This window comes from Carassius auratus, chromosome 5, assembly GCF_003368295.1.
Source record: "Carassius auratus strain Wakin chromosome 5, ASM336829v1, whole genome shotgun sequence".
In the NCBI taxonomy this organism is placed as follows: domain Eukaryota; kingdom Metazoa; phylum Chordata; class Actinopteri; order Cypriniformes; family Cyprinidae; genus Carassius; species Carassius auratus.
In genome coordinates, this window is record NC_039247.1 from 16673929 (window position 1) to 16694970 (window position 21042).

At 36.5% G+C, this 21042-nt stretch overlaps 1 protein-coding gene and 1 pseudogene across 1 annotated transcript in view; both read left to right on the forward strand.

The window, feature by feature from the left end:
* LOC113078678 (rho-related BTB domain-containing protein 1-like) overlaps positions 1–6135 on the forward strand; it is a 29627-nt gene extending 23492 nt beyond the window's left edge. The window contains exons 10-11 of the mRNA XM_026251015.1: positions 192–297; positions 1020–6135. Coding sequence (XP_026106800.1) covers positions 192–297; positions 1020–1201 — 288 coding nt within the window. The 3' untranslated portion in view covers positions 1202–6135. The remainder of the gene's footprint in view (positions 1–191; positions 298–1019) is intronic.
* Positions 6136–13758: 7623 nt separating this feature from the next.
* The window catches only part of LOC113078698 (drebrin-like protein A), a 38198-nt pseudogene continuing 30914 nt past the window's right edge, over positions 13759–21042 (forward strand).

Below are 21042 nucleotides of genomic sequence, written 5' to 3' on the forward strand. Positions count from 1 at the left end.
CTTTAATAGAATGCAGAGGACACTCACAATGAGTAATGAAACAGCAATATTACCAATAGTGCACATTACAGAATTGGCATTCATTCATAGCCTACTTCATTCTAGTTCAAAGGATGAACAGACTTTGCTTTTCTAATGAGCCTCATTGAGAGAAATCACGCTGTGCCAACTCTGCTTTCTGTCTGCTGTAGTTCCACAATGCCAAACAGCTTTCTGCCTGGTGTCTGCATCACATCTGCACCAACTACAACAGCGTTTGTCGAAAATTCCCTAAAGACATGAAGACGATGTCTCCTGGTAATGGTGTTTTTATCCATTTATTTATTTGACTTAAATTATGTAAAAATAAAATACAATCGGCAAGGATGCATTACCGTATTTTTCAGACTATAATTCGCACCTGAGTATAAGTCGCATCAGTCCAAAAATACGTCATGATGAGGAAAAAAACATGTATAAGTCGCACTGGACTATAAGTCGCATTTATTTAGAACCAAGAACCAAGAGAAAACATTACCGTCTACAGCCGCGAGAGGGCGCTCTATGTCTTCAGTGTAGACTACAGGAGAACTGAGCAGCATTAGAGCGCCCTCTCGCAGCTGGAGACGGTAATGTTTTCGCCTGGTTCATTTCTCTCGGTTCATGTTAAATTAATTTAGATAAATAAGTCGCACCTGACTATAAGTCACAGGACCAGCCAAACTATGAAAAAAAGTGTGACTTATAGTCCGGAAAATACGGTAAATTGATCAGAAGTGACAGTAAATTTATAATGTCACAAAAGATATTTAGTTTAAATTAATGCTGTTCTTTTGAACTTTCTCTGGAGTCCTATACACTGTATCACAGTTTCCACGAAAAAATATTGACTGATTACAAAGTTGATAGTAGTTCTGTTGTTAATGATGACATGAATTACATTTGAAAATATATTAAAATAGAAAACGTTTCTTTTAAAGTGTTTATTAAAGCAAAAGAATTCCAGTGTCTTTCCTTGATCTTGTTATTTGGTCATCCAGAAAACCAGAAACACTTCGAGAAGCATCGCTGGCCCCCAGTGTGGTTCCTGAAGGACGAAGACCGCTACCTCCGTTCTCAAAAAGAGCGAGAGCGTGAGGAGCAGATCTTACGCAAGCAGCACACTAAACGGGGCTGGTGTTTCTGGAGACATCCTTCCTCTTCAGCACCCCACATTTCCTGAGGGTCTGCCTCCATTCATCCTTTCAACCCCCCTGTTCTCTTCATCCTCATCTCAGTCCAGAGGCGTGTAGCCAAGCCTGGGGAGCCCTGTTTCTGTGCATCTGTCCTGACTATTGGAAGCGAGTCCAGAGGGTCCTCTTTGCCTGTGCGCTTTACCCTTCCCCACCCACGCTGGGCCTTAGTGGACTGCCCATCACGAGAGCGTCATTAAACGGGAGAAGGTTTGGAGAAAGTCTCAAATCTCTCTCTATCTCAGTGTTACATGTTCTACTTTGCGAATGCAACAGGTCTCGCAGCAGCATCACATAGGGAACAGCATCATTGCAGTGACCTGCTTTCGCCTGTTAAGACTGTTATTATTATACGAGACCACACACACACACACACACACTCACACCAGCACCCCGTCTGAGCGCTGGCGCCCGGGCACACAGATGCTGCACGGTGCTGCTGCGTTGATCTTTTTTCTGTGAGACCTATTTTTGGGAAAACCGTCATGTTCAATGTGTACAAGCTGAAACATAGCCTAGCTTTGAATACAACTAGCAACTAAAATGGCGGCAGGGATATACATATAAAAAAATTGTTAGAATAAAGGGGATATTTCCCCTGCCTTCATGCTCACTAAAAACTGTTGAAAAACAGCTTCCATTGCCCCATATTGGCTCGGAATACCAATTGTGTTGCTTACTGAATAACAGTTTTTCAGATTGCTTTTCCCCTTACTAAATTTTGCTCACGTGGTAGAACAGAAGGGGTGTGTAGTTCAGGTCTGTCACTCACTAAAAAACTCTAGGACAGCACCAAAGACAGACAACACATTCAAACACAAGCGCCTTACCAAAATATGCAGAAACAAAAACTTGACAGCAAGTAAACTATGAAATTAGGGCTATTTTTACCACTGCCAGTAGAGTAATAACAATCACAGCTGTTATATGACATTCTGTCGATTGAGTTTTGTGATTTGACCTCTAGCAAGCTCCTTGACTTGCTCGCCTTTCACTTCCACCACTGAGGGGCGCCCATGCCTTCTAAGTTTATACTGCTTAAGTATTAGCTACTCTTTTGTTAGTCGGTCCTGTTGCAGATCTTCACACCCTTGTGAAATGCTCATGTTTTTGTAGCACTACTTCAGTCTTGGCTATTAGCAAACCAAAAAGTAGGTTGCAATGTTTTTTTATTCCTCCGCCGCTCATCTCTGTTATTCCTCTGCTCCTCTACCTCTGCAGTTAGCCAGACTGAGGGAGAAACTATCGATCTACTTCCTGTAGTGTTTGATATGTTGCAATGTGATGCTTCCCTTTGCACTTTACACATGCAGATAAAATCAGCGCTCAGGATTAACTTGCTAAATGTCACAGCGTTCAACCACTCACCCATTATCTCCTTAAGAGGCGGTTTCACTAGACTTTGAGCACTGCAACAGTTGTGATGTGATCTCACGCTCTGGTGTTTTTTTTTTTTTCTTAAACCATAGTACAAAGCATTCAACATATAACGAATAATAATAAATTCAAAATGTAAAAATATACAATCTACTGAATATTTATGCAGTGAAATGTAAAATTTCCAGTTTCCAGCATCTATATCCATATGTATGGAAGTAATTGGAAAGAAAAGTGTAGTGTGACCGCCGCTTTATTCAAGTTCTCCTGCTCTGACAATCTAAATAACAAAATATCCCACCATAAAAAAGTGTACCCTTCTATTTCAATTGAATAGCTTTCGATTTCAAGCTTTGTACTTTGAAACAGTTTTGTGGTTAAACTGACAGTGCTATGCTAACATGCTAACCCACTCTCAGCATGGTTCCTCCTTTCAGATGTGCATGTGCTGTGGAGTGTTAGCATTCGTTTGCTTGAGTCTGGTCTTAACTGCCTTCCACCTGAAAACATGAGTGCCTATTTACCATTGTTACACTTTCCCTTCTACATTCAAGTATTTCTCGGTGAAGCATGTTTGTTTTGCCTGTTTCGTGCCTTTTAACAAAAGTGTTTCTAACAGCTACTTTGGAGGTGAATGAGAAATCAGAGACATTTTAAGTTTTCCATGCCACCCTTTTTCTATTTCTGGCTTTCTGATTTCACTTCCTCAAGGCTGCACGCTGCTTTTCGCACCAGACGAGCTGAAATCATCAACAGCTACTAAAATAGACATACAGAGCCCATGTGCTCAGACAGGCCTATCTGCACACAAATAATAAATAAATGCAGAGAGCAGACACTCGTCTGTGTGCTACCGTCTTGACATTCACTTGTAGGTACTTCCAATTAAGATGCTTTATTTATAGGGGCAGACAAATAAATGAATGTTTATAGATGCCACACTATGCCTAAAGGCTCAATAATTAGAAAGATCATTAATGTACTGTATGACCTTGCTGTGTATCTGCAGACTGGCTCTGCGATGAATTATGTATTTAATCACAGCTTTCCTCTCTGAGTTAGGCCATTGTGTTCCCCAGATGAGTGATTTGTGAACACTACAAACATCAGCATGCTTGTTGGGAAGGAATTAGAAAGCGTTGGTGCCGTGGTGAATTCAGGCTTGTTAGCACTTTTTGTTCTTTGATTATTTGCTTTTGCACTTTTATTTTAGATTTGGTTTCTAAACAATAGCTTTTTAAAATGTTTTGTAGCATGGAATGGTTTCCTCCATTAAAACGGTGCTCCTTATGGCCCTGCATATTTTGTGTTTACATAAAAATAAAAATCCCTATTACTTACTATAAGACTTTTATGTTGGCGGCTCATATTTAATCGAATATGCCTTCATTAACTTCAAGGACATGTGATCCATGTTTTTCTGTAGAAATTAGGTGTTTCCTAGATTTCAAATAAATAGTAGGCTATTAGAAATGTCCATTAGTCCTTAAAAGGATCGTTCACCCCAAATACAAATTCTGTCATTTGCTCTCCCGCATTGTGCTTGAAACGTGTATCTTCTGCAGGACACTAAAGAAGTTATTTAGAAAAATGGTTTAGTCTATATAATTGAAGTCAATGGCATCCATCCAACTCAGCTTTATTGCATGGAAAAAAACATTCTTCAGAATATCTTTGTTTTTATGTTCCACAGAAGTAAAAAAGGTCATATAAGTTTTAAAATGTGAGTAAATGATGATAGAATGTTCATATTTGAATGAACGATTCATTTAAAGTCAGAGGCAGTGAGTAACAACACAAAAGATCCCTGCTAACAGTATAACTGCTAAATATGCACTTTACCTTAAAATTTGATACAAATTAAATTCTTTGAGGATTTTCTTTCAATTTAACAGTAGTCTTTAGCAACCAACTGTAAAGTATTCATCACTGCACGTTTGCAGGTAAGATGTGCATGGGAATGGTCTAAGCTGTAACGCATATGTAATTATGCATAACAGAAGCTTTCATTACTAAGGAATTATCATGCACTTTCGTCACGTTGTTGAAAAAAATGCAAAAATCAGCCCTAAGTTCAAAAAGTTAATCCAAAACCCATACATATACTTAACGTTATTCTAAATGCTTATCATATTCATTATTAATGACACATTGTGGTAGTAGTTTTGTTTATTTAATAACAGTACAGCATTAGAAACCCACTCTAAGAACTGGGAGAGCACTTGAGAATTGCGGTCTATTGTTGTGTTACTGTGCCTTCAATCTCTTCTCACTGAAGAGAGGTCACTGCCTTTAGTTTTGATCAAGGTAATTGTAGTGCTTTAACAAACACACATTACACCACACACTTCAGCTGACAGCCAGCAGACCACTGTATTGCTCCTTCTGCATGCATGTGGACAGCATGTAGCAATACCCTTTGTTTTTTAAGTGATGTGAAATATTTGTATGCTTTTCCCTCCCTCTAAATATTTGGATGTTTTCCTCCCTCTTTCATTGTGCTGAGCTGAGTGGAAACCTGTGCTTGTTGTGAACAGTGATCATACTTGTTTGGATTGAGAGTGAATGTAAACACATGAGCATTAACAGAGTGTCAGAGGCACACTTGCGCCCTCTACAGTCAACTGAAGGTCAGGGGTTTCTTTTATTTTATTATTTTCTTTTTTAAAGGTAATATAAATTGGTGTATGACAAGGGAAATATGTTACACAACATTCTTTTTTGGAATATGACTTTGGTTTATGTGTATTTTTGTAAAATACTAATACCAGAGAGCAGTTTTTGTGGTGATTTTTTTTTTTTATGTTATTTTTTATTTTATTTTTTAACTTTTTTCAACATTTGTATTAAACTGGAATGGTTAACCACATCTTAATGCTTGTTAACAATTAACAATCTGACCTCAGGTCATAGGCAGAGACCACTTCAAGCCCTTGTTAGTTTCTGTGTTTCAACAGAGGGGCTCTATACAACCAACTTCCTTTCTGTGCTTTGAAATCCACCTTCATCTCCATGAAAGAAAAGGGCCGTTTTACTTTTCTGAACAACATCTGTCAGTTTTAGTGGAGCACTTGTATGCCCTTTGACAAACTGGTGTTTGTGGTGAGGTGATCTGTTTAAATGGTCCTTGCCATTTTCTGTCTTGAGCTGAGGCGGGTGTCACTGACTGCTGTCCATTCCCTTGACCTCTTCTCCTCTTTCGAATCTATGACTTTTTAAAGCAGTTTTTCCCACTTTTAACTTCTTAATATGAGTATTGTATTTTTTTTTTCTTAGAAAAAGCACACACGCCATACACACTACTAAGGGCTTTCAAAATACAAAATCAGATTGTTTTGCTGCTCTTGCTAAAAAAAAAAAAAAAAAAAAAAAAAAAAAAAAAGAAGATATTACAAAAACACTTTTTCCTGAATTGTTTGTAATATTTTTGAACAACTGTGATTTGTACAAAATGGAGCTGAAAAAAAGGGTTTGGAAAGGTTATCTGTTTCAGTATTTGAATGTTTGCTTGGCTTTTAATAAAACTTAACTGAACTCTTTGAACTCATTTATTTGTGTGCGTGTTTTTTAAAATGAAATGTTACATGTTAATCATAAAATTGTAACATTAATATATTTTTAATATTTTAAAGCTTTTAATATATGTTTAAAATGCATTTGAACTGTTCTCAGCATAAAAATTATTTTTCAAAGTTGTAAATAAAACAAAGATAGACCATCGAAGTAAATCCTATACAAAAATGTCAGTGTATTTTTACATAAATGGGAAATTTACTTAATTTTCTGTAAGATTTGTACAGGTGATCTAAAGCTTGTCTTATGGAAAGTCATTACTGTAAAATGTCCTGCAGAGGGAGATCTACACAAACAGTTTCGACCATTTCCTCTCGTTAAACTATAATAAATATATTTTAGCAATATGTCATAATATTGCATTATAATTATGACAATTTTGAATAGGTCAACAAATAAAATAATAAAATGAAAAACTTTCATCTAGCTGAGCTACTCAGGTTTTTTGCAGAAGCACTAATCTTATCCAGTTGGCTCTTTCACAAAGTAGCAGACGAAATGTCTGAGTCATCACAAAGTGACTGCCTTCCTTCCTCCAGTCCCTAAAACACCATCAAAGAATCAGATCAAATGGTCAGCCACCAGAGTTGATTTAATAAAACAAGAATCAGAATCATAAAGAGCTTTATTGCCAAGTATGTTTGCATATACAAGGAATTTGATCTGTTAACAGATGCTTAAAGTACACAGAGACAACAACAACACATATAATAAGAAATACAGTTATGTGAATAAAATACACACGCTTGTGTGTGTGTGTGTGTGTGTGTGTGTGTGTGTGGGCATGTTTTTGTGACATATCAGGACACAACTCTGTATAATGACATGGGTATGACACAGGTATTACAAGGAGAGGGTGACTTATGAGGACATAACCCATGTCCCCATTTTTCAAAACGCTTATAAATCATACAGAAAGAGTTTTTTTTGAGAAAGTAAAAATGCACAAAGTTTCCTGTGAGGGTTATGGTTTTCTGAAGTCCACGATCATCTCCACAGTTTTGAGCGTGTTCAGCTCCAGGTTGTTGTGACTGCACCAGACAGCCAGTTGCTCAACCTTGCTTCTATATGCAGACTTCTCACTGTCCTGGATGAGGCAGATGACTGTAGTGTTTCTGCGAACTTTAGGAGCTTGACAGAGGGGTCAATAGAGGTGCAGTCAGGAGAAGAGCAGTGGGGAGAGAACACATCCCTGAGGGGCACCAGTGCTAAAGGTGCGGCTGTATAACATGAATTTCCCCAGTCTCACTAGCTGTTGCTTATCTGTCAGAAAGCTGGTGATCCACTGACAGACAGAGTAGAGAGCTGCATGGGTAAGTTTGGTCTGGAGGAGTGCTGGAATGATTGTATTGAAAAGGCGAACTCAAGTCCACAAACAGGATCCACACATAAGTCCCAAAACAGCTGTAGGTTTTTGGTTGTCATGCAAACCCAGACATGTTAATGATTTCTATACACACTAAGACACTGGGGATTGCAATACTACATTGCTTGAAGGAATACACATCACAGGAAATAAGTCATCTCCATAAACACGTGCATGCTTGCACTCATACACAGCAAGATTTCCAGTAACACTCAGCAGGGGCAAACACATAGGCTGTAATTGATGCTGAAGCCCCTTGGTGGGTGGGTGGCTACTGACAAGAAAGTCCCATTGGTGTGTGTTTGTGAAATAGCCTTGTGCTTGTGTCATCAGATCTGTGACTGAAACACTGTGTGATAACATTCTTATGGCTGTAATTGTGCAACTCTAAAAAGTCTCTGTGCCATTTCAGATATCTAGAAAAGCTTGTATTATATAACAGACCGTGCAATACAATAGTTTCTGAACTAAATAAAGTGCTTTGGTCTATGTTTAATTCTGAAAAGTGGCTAAAATATTATGCTTTTTTACACTGAGACTAGTTTAACTTTCATAAAATGTTTATATTGTTATAATAAGTTACATAAGTGTTAATTCTACCTGACCGTGCAGTTGCATTCCTCTTCCATGAAACCATCTTTTCCTATCTCACTCTCCCACATTTTTCCCTTTATGCCATCATAACATCAAGAAGTACAAACTTATAAAACATTAGTAAATGCCTGACGAGGTGAGTGTTATGTTATTAGAGTGTGTGTTGTTGTTGTTTTGTTTCTTTCTTTCTTTTTTATATTTTGCAGCTGGCAAACAAACAAAATGACTTCTGGTACCACAGTACACAGTCCATTTTCTGCATTAAACTTTACTGTTTTCTTCTGTTTAATGTCTCAGATGTAATAAGACCATAGGATGGATTAGGTTAACTAAGAAGAACATAAACATTCAGTTACTCTTAAGATTTTATTGTCCAGAAGGGAATTCCTCAAAGTCATTCTTCAATAAATGTGTTGCCCCAAGTCCAAAACCATTACTGAAATCAGCAGAGCAAAGTCACAGACATTCCCAACAGGAGCATGCCTAGACTCACTCTTCTTATAACAAATTCCTCTATATTAGTGAGGTCCTTATTTCTAAATACAGGGTGAATAGCAATTGCCCTGAAAGCAAAAGATTCAAATTGCTGATAATAGCTGGGTATCGTGAGTCTTTCTTTGCAATTGTTCAGCTATGTTACACCGAAACAGCTTTTTTTCAGCAGCGTTTCATGGATTTTGCCTGAAAAAGTTGAGCAAAAGTCCAGTAACCATTTTATCAAAATATTAACTAAACCGTGTGTATTTGTAATATGAGGGACTCTAAACCTTTTTTATTATTTATCCCTCTGTCTCCGTGTTGATAATGTCTTATGTAATCAGGCTTATGTTGGACTGCTGTTATAGGTTTGTCTAGAGACCATCTTAGCTTTGTTGAAGTACCAGCCACTGATGAAACATGTTTTTCTTCCCTTCAAACTTTTGTACACTGACAATTGTAGCCTCAATCTTGATTTCCTATGTTATTTACATTGTGAAATGTGTCATTAGCATGTGTTGCATTCTCAGCGTTGACACAAGGGATGCTACAACAGGAATTGGCCTAAATGGCTGCATCCGAAATCGCATACTTGCTACTTTGAGATGTTTAAATGGGTGTTGCATGCAACTGAAGTGTGTAGTATGAATGTAATTCAAATGTACCACATTGGTAATGATCATGGCACCTAAAAGTATCAGTTACGTAGCTTCACTGCCGTTCACAACTACTGTACTCACCCGTGGTCCCGTCGGATATTGTGTCCACTGCATGAGCACTTCAGAGTTTGGCCGTAAGTAGTAAGTCATCTGGGTACTTTATGCTTATTCAGTTGCACAAAATGTCTTTCTTTTATGCTCTGTTTTGTATGCCAAGTCAATTACCGCCATCCCAAAATATCGTTAAGCGAGTTAGCTAAAGTAAATATGTTTGTAGCATCTTATGGTACATGAATAATAACATATCCCATTTAATGTCAGAGACATTTGAAGTTGTATTTGTAAAAGCTGGTCACGTTAGCAAAACTTAATTGAAACTTCGCAAACTAAGAAGATCCATTTTCCATCAGTAGGGTAGTAATGCATGAAGCACCGTTTACTCAGAGGTCACTTCCAAATGAAGCAACTTTATTGGTCAAAGACAAATTTGTGAGTTCAGAGTTTAACAAACGTAAACCTGATGCAGAAATGTGTTACCTCGTGTGTCTTTCTCAAAATTCCTATTGAAGTCTGCAGTGAGTGCTCTGTGTACTTTATCGCCCCCCTTGAGTACTGAAGATTGTTACCACCATTCCAGCGAAATAGCACACATTGAGTAAGTTCAACTTGACAGAATCTTGACAGTTTGTGTCTGTGCTCACATACATCTTCAAAATATGTTATCTGGCCTAACTCATCCACACAGACACTGCACCTCAAATGAGCAACTTACATAATATCAAACTCCTCCTGTCAAAAAAACAAAAACAAAACAAAAAACATTCCTATAATTGTTGTGATGTACATTAATGGAAAATTTAATTAACAAGCACAAGCATAGTACATGTGGGAGTTCAGACTGTGACAACTAAAGCGTGAGATCTTCATCTTCTGAAGTAATGAGCACAGCACTAAATAATGGCTATGTAAACAGACTGGAACCCAGTGGAGGATGTTCCCTGAAGCCTCCTCACAAGAATGTGATAATATAATGTAGCAAGCTTTTTTTTTTTTACCTTTTAATGTCATTTTGTCACGAGAAAACAAACACATAATGCTTACAACTCTGAATTCCAAACCCTTGAAGTAAACATGTTTTCCTCCCACAATTACGAATCTTTGCCTACATATTACTCGATGCTTGTTGAGGTAAATAAAGTCATAACTTAAACTGTGAGAGTGTCTCAATTATTAGAAATTGGTATGAAAAGAGTAGGGTTGAAATGATGCATAGGACATTTTTGTGAAACCTGACAATGTACAGCTCCATATGATATATCAAATATGCAGTCTTCCACATTTAGGCCCTCCAAAATGTAATGAATTCCCAGGAGATCCCTGCTGATAATTCTAGCATTTACTTAAGATAATGCATTCAGAGATGAAAACAGTATCAAAAGTCCAGGGAAGGTTGATGAAATGCTGGTTGCTTGAACGGAATTGAGAGAAGCAAGGCTAACAGGAAACATATGATGAGAAAGAGTAATGACTATGAGAGGGCAGAGGTCAAGCTATAAGCCTGGACTAAAGGCATACATCCTTGGTGTGCTGAACTTTGACATCTCTTTTAGGTCTAAACACATTGAAGCATGACTGTGTGTGTGTATTGCACGTGTTCAAGATGACAATATGACAAGACAGGAACGGTCTTGAATGCTATTTCTACCTGTGATGCATTTTAGTTTTAATGAAACTATGAGGCGTTATAATATAGTAGTGTAGTAAGGTTTTCAAACTTTTAGACTTCAGACAGTTTTTAGAAAGTAGAATGAAACGGTTATATTATCAGATTATGTAAATGTGTGAAAATGCGTTAAACAATGAATTAATATATTAAAGTAAACATGGAACCTTGACATTTCTAGAGAAGCAAGGCCCCTGGACCTCAGTTTGAATGCCAAGGTATAGAAAACACATTTGTTGCCTTTATCAGGCTCAGTCAGAACATCAAGAAACTATGTGAGGGCTTCGTCCTTCATTTTGTGTTTACTCTGTGTTAAATAATATTATTTCAGTGCTAAATGTATTCCTCTTAAATAAGCAGCACTTTATCATTAACTCAACAGCACAGTATCTTTAACAATCTCTCATGCCACTCAAAAGGAAATACCAGATGTGGTGTCGTGTCAAACACAACAGCATAACAACATGAGGGAGGAAGCTGCTGAGATCATGAAGGAATTTGGACATTTTGGCACCCATTTCTTTCAGACCAATTGCCATAAATCCTCACACATGCTTCCAGAGATGATGTTTTATAGGGGCTCCAGCAGTTTAAGTTGAGATCTGTTCTGTAGTGCATATCTGCCCTTAAACACAGAGTTCTAGACAGGCAGTGGTGGCCCATACGCTTGCAGATCTCTACAACATGAACCAATAAAACCATAAAGATAGCTGGTGTAATGTTTAAAGAGCCAGACAGAGGAAGATGTGGGTTGAGTTGCGCTCGCGTCTCTGTGTGTGCAGGTATGTGTGCAATCAAACTTTTCTTCTCATCTTTTATCATATTGTTAAATCCTACGCAAAGCATGATTCTCATGAACGTATTTCGCAAGAAATAGACCTGAAACAATAACGATAGTTGAAAGTAGTACTAGATCAGACAACGCGAAAAACATAAAACATCCTAAGAAGTAACAGATAAGAAAAGCAAGAGGAAAACTTTAAAGAGAAAAGTGTTTTTCTGCATATAGTAGGGTTATTACAGTCATCTCAAATGAAATCCATAACATTTCATCACTTGAAATACAATGAGCATAAGTTAACTGAATTAAAATAAAATACAACAAAGTAAACTAATTTTAATCTAGTAGCCAATGCAATATTTCTTGATGTCATAATTAAAACTGTGAATGACAAAAAAACTAAAACAAAAATAAAAATAAAAATATAAACATAAAAACATGTAAAACATTTTTTTATAAAAACTATAACAGTGCCTCAGTAATATTAGAATTAAAATGTATGTAGAAAGGGAAAGAGGGAGAATATAGTATACGTAGCATTATACTAAGCATTGCATTTTCAACAACAACAAAGCCAGTTTAAAGGAGACTACATCAAGTTCAGTTCCCATGAAATGGGCCTTGCTCTGGCAAGTGTCCCTCCAGAGATCACTGCACTGTAAACGGCTTCTCAGCTGGCTGCCAAGCACTCCAAAGACTGCTCACAGGAAGCCTGTACAAAGAGAGACTGGCAGCTCAATGGCGTGTCCATGCAGGACCAGTGGACTTTCAACCAAATTCACACTCATTCACTGCCATGCTTCAAATATTAGGCATAAATTAGAGGAATGATCTAAATATTTGGACTGAATTTGCACAGACTCATATAGATGTTCTTTTTGTGCCCATGATTTCTGTCTCTTTTGGAATCCTGGAGAAAGAAAATAAGAACAAAAACACAAATGGAGTACTTAAGCATTAAACTAGCAGGAGTTTTTACAAAGGGTTAAACAATTAGCAAATTTGGCTTTCTGTCCTCAAGATTTGACCCGAACCCAAAGTACTCTCCTGGACTTCCCTGACTGGGATAGGAGCCAGCCAAGAGAGGGGTGTTGGGATGGCGGAACAATGCTGGAAAACAGTCACTTAACGGAGGTGAGAGTAGCACCCAAATATAAGGACTTTCTTTTATGCTGATTGGTAAGAATAACTGAACTAATGTTCCTCCCAAACTTGTAAAAAACTAACTTAATTTTCTAACTTGTTTCTTGCAGCCTGACGCTAAAGGATCCACAAAATAATTCTGAGGGAAAAAAAGAAAAGGATTTTAGGGCTGTCAGTGTTAATGTGTTAACTTGTATTTTAAAATAAATATGTTTATTGTGATTAGATTGTGATGTGATTTAAAAAAAAAAAAGATTTACTGAATTTGAAATCATTATGGCTGCAGTCTGCTTTTTTGATGTTTATTGACATCCATAGTAACAGTGAGAAATAAAACAGTTTTGTGGGGAAAAAAGGTATGTCAGCACTGACAGTACACTGTCAACTCATCAGAAGTAATTTTTTTCACATGATAGCATTTATTAATCTATTTTTAAATTCAATATAGGATATAAAGGACAATTATTTAATTTTGCAACTGTTATTTATAAACAGCTATACATGGGTCTTTATACAAAAAAGTAAAGGATGACCTTAAAAAGTTTAAAAACCTAAAACAAATAGTATGCACTAACATCAAAGATTGCATAAAAATTGCAATGGCATCTGGACATCTCATAACCAAACTCAACAAGACTGCCCATAAACCCGTTTCAAATGCGTCCTCGTGTCCAAACAATCTAGAATATAAAAACTAGATTCAATTACATGGCCTCCAAATTGTTTTTTGTCACCTCACCATACCACGGTCTGTAATTCATGTTAGCAGCAACCGAGATAAACTGAAATTGTGCAACAGCAGCGTTGTTTTTTCTTCTGACTCAGAGCAGGAGGTGGAGCTTTTGGAGAGATTCCTCTTCATGAAGTTTTCCAGCAGCAGCAGTACTGATGCAGCACTTAAGCAGTGTTCGCCTCCATCTCCAGCTCCAACTGCTATTCACATATACAGGTTAAACATCGTCTGCAAAACTTACGTCCCTGAATGCACCTTTGGATAACGGACCTGCTTGTTTACTAGGAACACAAAACGTGTGTTGAAGTGCGCTGGTCTTGTGGAGTACAGAGAAACTCTCCAGCATCAGGATGAGAGCGATTAACTTGGACGCGTACAGCCTCTCTCTGCTGACCGCTAAAGAAGACATCCTCAACCCGCGAGCATCCACAAACTGGTACAGTAAACGTTACTTTCGTTGTGTTTCAAATATTTCTCAAAAGCGAGCTGCCTGTCTAGATTGCATTTTGAGCATCACGGGCGCTAGTTACATTGTAAATGATCATATAGGCAACAAATCTGAATGCTGTCTAGGTAGGGAGCTGAATTGGTTTTGAGACGCAACCGAAGACGTTCACCGATGCTTTGGAAATGATATTGCGCAGTTGCTTTTTAATGCTGTCTGAATTTATATATTTTAGCCTACCGTTTGAAAAAAAGTTGTGCACTGTGGTAAGAGAGTTGTTCATCACTGCACTACAAGGCAGTTTATTATTCTTCTATTACGCTTGAAGTAGCCTAGTTTGTGTACAGAGTACTTTTTGTGATGAAGAAAAATACTAGGCCACTTCCCTCAGTCCTATCCCCCATTGCTGAAGATTAGGTCACAGATTTTTTTTTTTTTTTTTTTTTTTTTACACACATTTAAGGGGAAACTTATGATGAGAATAGACGCTGGTTTCGTTTCTGCGGAAGTGATTTATTTTAACACTTCTCCTTGGTGTTTCTCCCTTATTTTTTTACCTGTATGCAAATCAGCTCAATTGCGATAGGCTATTTTAGCTACAATCACGTATTACGGTGAAAACACAATTACTATTTAATTTGACCAATATATGCTCACACCAACATATAGACAATAATACATCAGTTGAACTGATGTATTATTGTCTATATGTTGGTGTTGTAATAAAGCCGCATGCGTCTGCATGTTTTTTTTAAAAAATATATATATACTGTTATAGCGCCTCCTTTTGTTCAAACGGGACGGAACTTTGCATGCTTTTTCAGACTTCTGTACTGAAGTAGACTTTGTTAATCGCACTGTTGGTCACATACATGGCATTTAATATTTAATTCGTATCAAAATATCATAGAGTCATTTTAGTTTATCATTTTTATAACGCCAACCAAATTTCTTAGGTCTCCTCAAGTTTCTTCATAGACTGTTGCAAGTTCTTTAAAATTAAGTTTAGTTCAACAACAGTGTTAGTAAAATATGCTGTGATCTACATTCTTTGTTATTTTAAGTTTAACATAATAAGTTTAACATGGAAATATGACTCTTAACCATGACACTGCAGACTGCATATGCAAAATACGGCAAAGAAAAAAAAAAAACTAGGACTAGATTGCAAAAGTGTTTTTTTTTTTTTTTTTTTGAAAAATCCAGTATGGTGGAAAAATACCTTGGGAGAAATAAATGAGGGTATAAGTATATATATTTTCTTGCTCTATAGCGCCACCTGTAGTTCTCTACATTTCACGTTTCTACATTTATGGGTTATTCTGCATTTTGTTTTAAGGTAAAAAAAAAAAAAAAGTATAGGCTATAATAACCTAATGAAAAAAATAGTGTTCCCAGCAGCTGGTTTTTGGATGCCTAATAAGAAAATCTGCTGGCACAGCGTTCTAGAAAATGGACGCATTTATTGGCCTATAAAATGATTCAAAGGTTTTTTTTTCCTGGTTCCTCATTCTATGTGTGTGTGTGTGTGTGTGTGTGTGTGTGTGTGTGTGCATTTTGGGTTGAATGATGTAAGGAGACCAACCAGCCCCTTTCATTTGTTACTTTGTACCATGATGTCATGAAGTTATATTCTGCCTCAGTTTCAGGCCCATGCAGGGAGTTTACAGGGTGGTTTGCACTCAAGTGGACACCCACATGATTAGAGACACCTTTTTCTGAAACCGAATACATGCACTTATTCATTTAGAGTTAATAGCCTGTTCCCACTCGCCGCTTACTCAACTATATGATGTCATCTTTTGTTGGCTTCTAATGTACTGATTGAACACATTGCAAACTGGTGACAGTAATTACGGGTGTTTCATTATAATCTGCATGTATCAGCTTGGATATACATTTGTTCAAACTTTAACAACCCCTGATCTGACAGCTCAAAAGTCCTCCAGTGTCTTTCCTCTGTCAGATCTTGGCAGTTCACCTTCATCATATCAGCAGTGTCATTGTCTCTCCTGTATTTCTGCAGGCTCAGGCTAATTCCCGTATGCGCCTGTCAGTGGCTTCCAAAATGATCCAGGCAGCACCCATTCTGTTTTTCCACATGCTTCATCATCATGGAGACGTTCACAGAAACACTGATGCTTTGTCAGGCCCATTCATGAATTGCCTGGTTCTGTCTATTGACAGCCAGAACAGTGATTTTCCACTTTATATTTCACCCTGTCATTTTGACATGTCAGGTCACTTTAAATGGCCTATAAGCAGATGCTGAATGTAAGAACTGACAAAAGACCTGTGCATTTCCAGCAAAAGAGGAAACTCACATTTCTTCACAGCAGTTATCTCTTATCTCTGTACTTTTGTGCTCTGAACTACTGGCTTCATTGACTTATAGAGCTGTTCAGATGCACTGTGAGCACACTAAAATGAGAAACAGCTTCTGCTGCTGGCATTTTTTTTTTACAGGATATGCGGTTTTGGTTATTTACAAACCTTTGCTTATTGAAATTAAAAATAAAGTTATTTTCAAATAACAGTGTCGAACCACGAGTGACTGTTCATGCTTGATTCATCAGTCTTTTAGGTCAGAGTTAAACATGGCAGGCTTTTCACGTGCCCCTTAGTAGTTCTTCAGAAGTAAATGTTAGCAATGGTTCCTTTATTTCTTATAGTGTTTAGCAACTGCTGTGTTTGCTGTGGATGGGTGTGCAGAGCTCCCAAAATCACACATGAGTCATATTCGGGCAATTTATTCCAAACTAATGCAGTATCCTTGATTCTGTGAAAGATGCTTTTATTATTGATATTTCTCATAATTGGTAGAAGTGTCCTTCAGTACAGAAATGCTATGAGTTAAAAGACAATGTGATTATCTAGTTTTGTAAGAGGTATACATTTCATAACTTATTGTTTTGGTTGTAAGCCATAACATATTGTTCTTATATTGGCAGGGATTTGTTGCACTTGGTTTGAATGTGTTATCCTAAGCCTTAGGCAGGCAAATACAACTTGTGAGGGATGTGAATGGACTGGAAAACTGTGAAGGCGTGGCAGAATTCTTTCCAGTGAGCATTGTAGGAGGTTTGATGAGAAGCCACATTTGTGACATTTGAATCTTGAAGGAGACTTCTTTTGACAAAGAGAAATTCAGCCACTGTCCTTTTCACAGAGTAAAGATGCAGCAACTTATATGTTGCATGATGGACATGTGTCTTTTTATGGTATGAAGTGATGTTTTTTTAATGAACTCACCTGCATGTAATGAAGGAACAGTGCTCAGGTTCAGTGTGGCTCAGGTCTTTACGTCTCCATGCTGTTGGAGCACAAGTTTATGCATGATTTAAGGACCTCAAGATGCATGTTCTCATGTTACCTTACCACTAATAAAACATCTGCTGAGCATGGTGAGTTATCACCACAACAAGACTATTTGGTATGGTAACCTTAATGGACCTCTCCTGATAGTTTTGTTGAAGTGATATAAAAATAATTGACATGCACAAAAATTAGGAAAGTAGGAAATACATGCAACAAATTTATATGACATTAATATAATTATCAAAATTGTCAAAGGAGTTTTCCTCACACACTTTAAAAACTTTATCGTTTTTAAACACATTATTGTGTTTGTTTTACAATAAAATATAAATTATTGTATTATTGTATTGAAATATTAAACAAATACTTTAAAGTTTGTTTTTAGCGATTTCTTTTGAAATATACTAGTTTCAACTGTTTCAAATTAAATTGTTTCAAAGGAAATCCTACACCATTTTTTTTTTCAGTGCAGTACCACCAGAATAAAAACAACTTATGAAAATGGCATCCTTACATTGCTTAAATTAGTTGATACCTTTGAATAAACATTAGGGGTGTACCGGTTCAAAAATTTGTACCTAAAATTCTCTGCATGGGACTATTGGTTCGCCACGCATTTGTGTAAAGAAACACTAAACAGAAGCAAAGTATCGCGGATGTAAGAATATCTACCAAAATCTGAATGAAAAAGATCCAACTGCATAGCAATATTCTGAGTTCATTGATAGTTTTGAGTGTTTACATTTGCCATTTTTCTGGAGAACTTCTTAACTTCTTGCTTGGCCAGTGTTATTACTTTCCAGTGCTTTCCTGTTCTCTGTGCACTTGAAATGTTTATAGTACTGTGAAAGAAAGATCTTGAATTTTGAGACTGAACATTGCTGTAAAAGTGGTTAAAAGTGCATGTGTAAAAGTATCTGGACAGAAAAGCCTTGTATATAAGGAATTGATGAATTAATAAAGTAATGATTGTTTGACAGCTTAGTTATCAAAAGAGTTTCTTTATCTTTCTATATTTATCGTATGCCATCTGCACACTTTAATGTGACTTCGATCTGCATCACCTTTTGGTTTATTGTCACACCATATTATGTTTTATTTACCTAGGTCTATCTGACGACTGAAATCAGATATTATGCTTGTATGGTTTTATTCACAAGCAACAAAGATTTAATGTTCCAGCGTCCGTCTGTACAAGTTTCAGAAAAGTTAATTTAATCATAAGGTTGTCCAAATAGTTTGCCATTAAAAATGACAATATAAGCCATACATACAATGTATTTCAGTCTGTTGAAAATGTATGTAATCTCAACCACCCTTAAACACAAAATGAAAATCAATGTGGATGGTTTATCTGAGTACTTTTATAGCAGCATCTTATTGGGGCTATTTAGCTTTATGGTGGTTGGCTTACCACAGGAAGGTTTTATAGTGTCAGACTGGTAATTAAGCTATTGAGCAGTAAATGAAGAGTTATTTTAGTGTTGACTTTGTCCCAGGTAAGTGCTTCATTGATTTGATTATAAACATTGCTTCAAAAGTCCTATGGAAAGTTTAAGGCTGGTGGATGTGTTGATGTTCCTCATATTAATGACCTTGGTTTGCGCCGATATGTTTTGTAACTGTTTCCTAATCCTTAAACTACCACCTTGAATGTACCAATTATGCAGAGATGCTGAATAAACATCTTTGGAAATAGTCTGAATGGATGTTTTGTTCACAAGTATGTATCGGGCCTGAAGTAATGTCATATCACTTTGTGTTTCTCAATAAAGCCTGGAGTCAAACTATTTCATTTAAAGAAATATATGAAACATTCACGTATATTAATAATTATATAATATATGCTTTATCTTTATCAATATCATGATAATTATAAGTATATCAATATGTTAGAATAACTCAGCTGTAAAGCAATGTTCAATTTCTTCTTATTTAAATGTTCCATATCACTCCAGAATATTTAAAGGTACTGTATGTGCGATTTTGAATTAACTAAAGCATAAAAATACCATAATATCTTTGCAGATATTTAAGAAACATGCTAAGTTAACATGCTTGTTTATCTGAAAAACAATGCTACAGTCAGTTATTCTCCTTTGAAAATGTGCGTTCCGGCCCCAGAATGTCGGTGTTTGTTTTGGTTTGTGGAATCTACCCAACATCTAGCTCAAAACATTCAAGCACGTTTTGCTGGGTAAATTCTATGCATTATTTTAAAAGAGACTTCTTTTTCTTGGTTATTAATGTCTAAGTTATCCACTGTTTGCCATGCTTTATGCCAATTCAATTCACCAAACAAAGAAGACCAGAAAAACTGAGCAGGATTAACAATGTTATTAAGTATATTTCTTATATACAGGTGCATCTCAGTAAATTAGAATGTTGTGGAAAAGTTCATTTATTTCAGAAATTCAACTCAAATTGAGAAACTTTTGTATTAAAAAAGTTCAATGCACACAGACTGAAGTAGTTTAAGTCCTAGGTTCTTTTAATTGTGATGATTTTGGCTCACATTTAACAAAACCCCACCCAATTCACTATCTCAACAAATTAGAATACTTCATAAGACCAGTAATAATAATAATAATAATAATAAAACAATCTGCAAGATTTAAATCATTTGAATGCTTTTTTGGGAACTTAGGTTTAGCTGGTATTTTAAATCTGTAAAAAAATTCTATACATTTGAATAAAAACACCATCATTGTTTAATAAGCTGACTAACTAATGTCATTTTTAAACCACTGTGCAAAAAAAAAATTATACAATTTTGTATAAATTGTCATTGTTGTTCCAGATTTAGTATCTCGTAGGTAAGAAATTATGCTTATGAGCTAGTATCCATGCCATGAGAGCTTGTTTATGAAATCTTGCAAGCTTAACCGGGATTTTTTTCAATTAAATAATTAGACTTTAGTAAAAATAAGCCAGTTTTTAAAGACATTGTTTAAAGCATCATAATTCAGTACCTCTAAACCACCATGATCTTTTGACATACATAAGACTTCTCAAATAATAGTGCTTGTTTTTCCAAATAAAATCAAAAAGCATTTAATAATTTTTTTTTGTTACTTTAGGGGTAATACCCAAGAACAGAAACACACCTTCTTGATTAGAGAAGGACAAAATGCAGGACAACTCACTGCTATTTGAACTAATGGAATGAATGAATGAATGAATAAATTAATGACTTATTCATTAAGACATTTACTGACACCTACTGGCAGTTTAAGTTTCATGTATAGCGTATCGTTAAATTAACATTGGCTGTAATAATGGCTTTAAGATATATTTTGAAGGTCATTTTCATCCAAATGTGGGATCGATTAATTGGATTAATTATTTGTCATATACATACATACATACATGCACACACACACACACACACACACACACACACAAGGAGACAAGATGTATTGTTTCTTGGGAAATGCCTGGCCCTTGTGTAGGTGGTTTCTCTACTGTTGGGAAATGGGGAAATGCTAATGGAGTTCCTCTGTGCTGCAAGGATAGGTCAAAAGCCTCAAACAATGCTGTTTGTTACAGTATGTTGGGTTGTAGTCCCACACAGATGGCTTGTGGTCGTTGGCGGAGTTGTGAGGCTTTTCCAGTAAAATTAGCATTTGTTGCAGTTGGATA